The sequence below is a fragment of the Photinus pyralis genome, unplaced genomic scaffold, assembly GCF_008802855.1.
Source record: "Photinus pyralis isolate 1611_PpyrPB1 unplaced genomic scaffold, Ppyr1.3 Ppyr1.4_LG5, whole genome shotgun sequence".
In the NCBI taxonomy this organism is placed as follows: domain Eukaryota; kingdom Metazoa; phylum Arthropoda; class Insecta; order Coleoptera; family Lampyridae; genus Photinus; species Photinus pyralis.
In genome coordinates, this window is record NW_022170596.1 from 30918203 (window position 1) to 30921250 (window position 3048).

The 3048-nt window shown below is 43.3% G+C and overlaps 1 protein-coding gene across 1 annotated transcript; it reads left to right on the forward strand.

Annotated features, from left to right (window-relative positions):
- The first annotated feature begins 46 nt into the window (after positions 1 to 46).
- Positions 47 to 2236, forward strand: LOC116170679 (integrator complex subunit 4-like). The gene is made up of 6 exons (XM_031487183.1): positions 47 to 644; positions 783 to 1026; positions 1070 to 1398; positions 1442 to 1665; positions 1712 to 1937; positions 1986 to 2236. The coding sequence occupies exons 1-6, from the start codon at positions 47 to 49 to the stop codon at positions 2198 to 2200; spliced, it is 1836 nt and encodes a 611-aa protein (XP_031343043.1). The 3' UTR covers positions 2201 to 2236.
- Positions 2237 to 3048: the final 812 nt, after the last annotated feature.

A 3048-nucleotide genomic window follows, 5' to 3' on the forward strand; every position in this document is an offset into this window, starting at 1 on the left:
GCCCTTTGAATTTTCTTTCGAAATTGGTTTCTAGTCTATAACCTCGATGGTCACGTTCTTTGAAAAACTAAATTATACAGCCCATCTTTATTCTGCTGATCATCATCGGCGAATAATTTACTTAAACAAAGAGCGAGCGTCTATACAGTTTCTTAATGGCCAACTTGATATGATTGTAGAGGTGAGAACGGCAGCAGTCGAATCCCTTTGCCAATTGGCGATGAAAAACCCAGACTTCGCAAACCTCTCACTGGATTTCTTAGTGGACATGTTTAACGACGAAATCGAAGAAGTCCGGCTGATGGCCATCGACAGTCTGAGAAGAATTTCCGAGCACATTATTTTGCGCGACGACCAATTGGAGACGATACTAGGCGCATTGGAAGACTTTTCGCAGGACGTACGCGAGGGCCTCCATCAAATGCTCGCGTCGTGTCGCATGTCTACAACCGGTGGTTTGAAAATGTGCATAGAAAAGCTGCTGGATAACTTGAAGAAGTATCCGCAAGACAAACGCTCGACGTACAGATGCTTGCAGAAGGTTGGGGCGCAACACCCCGAATTGGTTCTACCGCTGATTCCACCGTTGTTGTGTATTCATCCGTTTTTCGACACGTCTGAACCTGATGTCGATAATCCACAATGTATCCTTCCCATAGTTGCAGTAGCCCTTTTCTCTAGCTCTTCGTTCATTGGTTCTAAATTCAGATTCACCACGACAAACAATTTGGTTGACCACCTTTTGATTGAACTGATTTGAAGTATTTTTCTTAAAAGTTTAGATATTTGCATTCTAATCCTGATTTTAAACGCCGCCAAGTACTCGCCGACAATCAGCCCCCTCCTGGAACCTCACACGTTACGTCACTACGCCTATCTGCGAGATACCATGCCGAATTTCGTACCAGAATTGAGGCTCTCCGAAGGTACCGGCAACACAATAATAAAACCCGCTTCGGTACCCGAAAGTTTCGATTTTCTGAAAACCATCGTCAACAGTCTGAATGCCAGCGAGGTCTCCTACAGGTAACTCGACACTTTGTAAGGCAGTCTCTTACGTTTTTAGTAGGGTACAAACAAATTTATTGCAAATGGCGAAAGAGCACCTGAACCGCCTCAGTGAAATGGATTCGTCCATCGCCGGTATTGCGCAGTTTACTTCCCTGTACATTGGAGCGCAATTACTTTACGCGCAGATATTCGAAAAGGGCCTGTGGAAGAATCCGAGCACCCTAGCGACGCAACAGGCCAACATTCTCAAAACTAATATCGATCAATTACTCGAAAACTGCTTGAAGATGCAATACCTCTTCGTCGGTCTTGCCGCCAACGAGCAGTGCAGCATCAAGCAATTCCGTCTCAGAGCTCTGGCTCTAAACCTGATCTTCATTGTGAAAGGTAACTTGATTGCTCCCCGTATATTATTACAAATCTACCGTAGCTAGTAATTCGTCTGCTCTTGCTCCGTGCCATCACTTCCTCGGAGCTGTTGAGGAAATGCAAAGGGAGCTAGTAATGCACGGCTTGGAACCGGACTCATTCGCCAGCAGTGTTTTTAAAGAGCTATCAGTATTAGAGGAACCAAAACCGGGCGCTGTGGCCCGCCTCCTCATACCCATTCTGTCGGAGTCAAAGTTGGCCAAAATCCCAGTACCGAACTCCCAGGTAAGTTCGCCATCATTAATCACATTCCGCAACAGTTTTCGCGCAGGTTCGCATGAGCTCGGCGGTAATAATCGAGCCGAGCAACCAGACGGACTCCACTTTAAAATTCACAGCCGGACTTACGATGGCGGTTCCATTGGAAGCGGAACTATTCAACCTGTCCGATCCCAGTAGGTTAAGATTGATTATTAAGTACCCCGATCAGCGGACCCACGTTGTTTTACCGCGTCCTGCGCATTTAAAGCCGCTATTTTTCGACAATGACAAACAAGGTGAGTAGCACTATGCGAATAGTCTTTCTCTAAGTCTGTCCGTTGCAGATTCGCACAGTGGGCATAATCTGAGACTGTTGACCACCGTCCTTATATCTCACCAGGTTTGGTCCGAGGCGTGTAATGTTGATATAAGTATTGCGTTATCGGTACCAGAAGCTGATATAGCGAAGAAGAAGTTCAACGATTCATCAAGTATACTGCACCTCTGTAAGCCACAGAAGATCAGTGTTGCACCGAAACCGATTAAAAGAGGAATTTAATTTTATGTGTATTTTTTCAATATCTATATAAATAAAGACGATTGTTATGTATATGTCTTTTCTGTCTGCCTAAATCGTTTATGTGTGATGAAATCAGTATGGAGTTCACCGGGCGCGCGAGGAGAGGCGGCGCAGCCGCCAACACCCGAGCGTATGTACCCTCCAAGAAAACAAGATTTCCCAAAAGCGGTACAAATTCAGTTGTTTGCATTATGCATACACAATACAGACATTGTTTTTTAGAAATCTATATGCACCAGAGACTTGTTATAACTAGACCGCGCGTAACGTAGATTTTACTATAAACGCCTGTTGTCAAGATAGGATAGGCAACCAACTGTTCATCGCGGGGCAGACGTACGTTCTGCAGCTTGCATGTTAATTCTAAATTTTAGTAGCAAAAAAAGATAACATATAACTGTTAACTGTTTTAATCGAATTTATTGGTATTTTATTTGAACTAAATTGGTATATAACTGCCTTACGGTGTGGTGTGGATTGAATGAAAAACCTGAACACATTTTCAGCAATTTGGCAAATTTTTAATGCATCGCTTGATACGTGCAACAATCCTCCACGATTTTTTCTAGTTAAAAGCTTTGAATGACTCTCTGATGCGGATATCGCATCTGCACATATGGAACATTTAACAGACTTAGCTATTTTTCTTGTAACAAAACCTGAAATATACTTAGTACCAGTAAGTACTTAGTTACGTCTATACCTAATAGGCAAATAGGTATTCCCGTTGTCTTGCTGGTAAAGGATGTCGAATAATAGTTCTACGTTATTTTAAGTGAATGGGAAAGTCGAAAACGCTCGGTACCTATTGCATTACTGTTTAACAC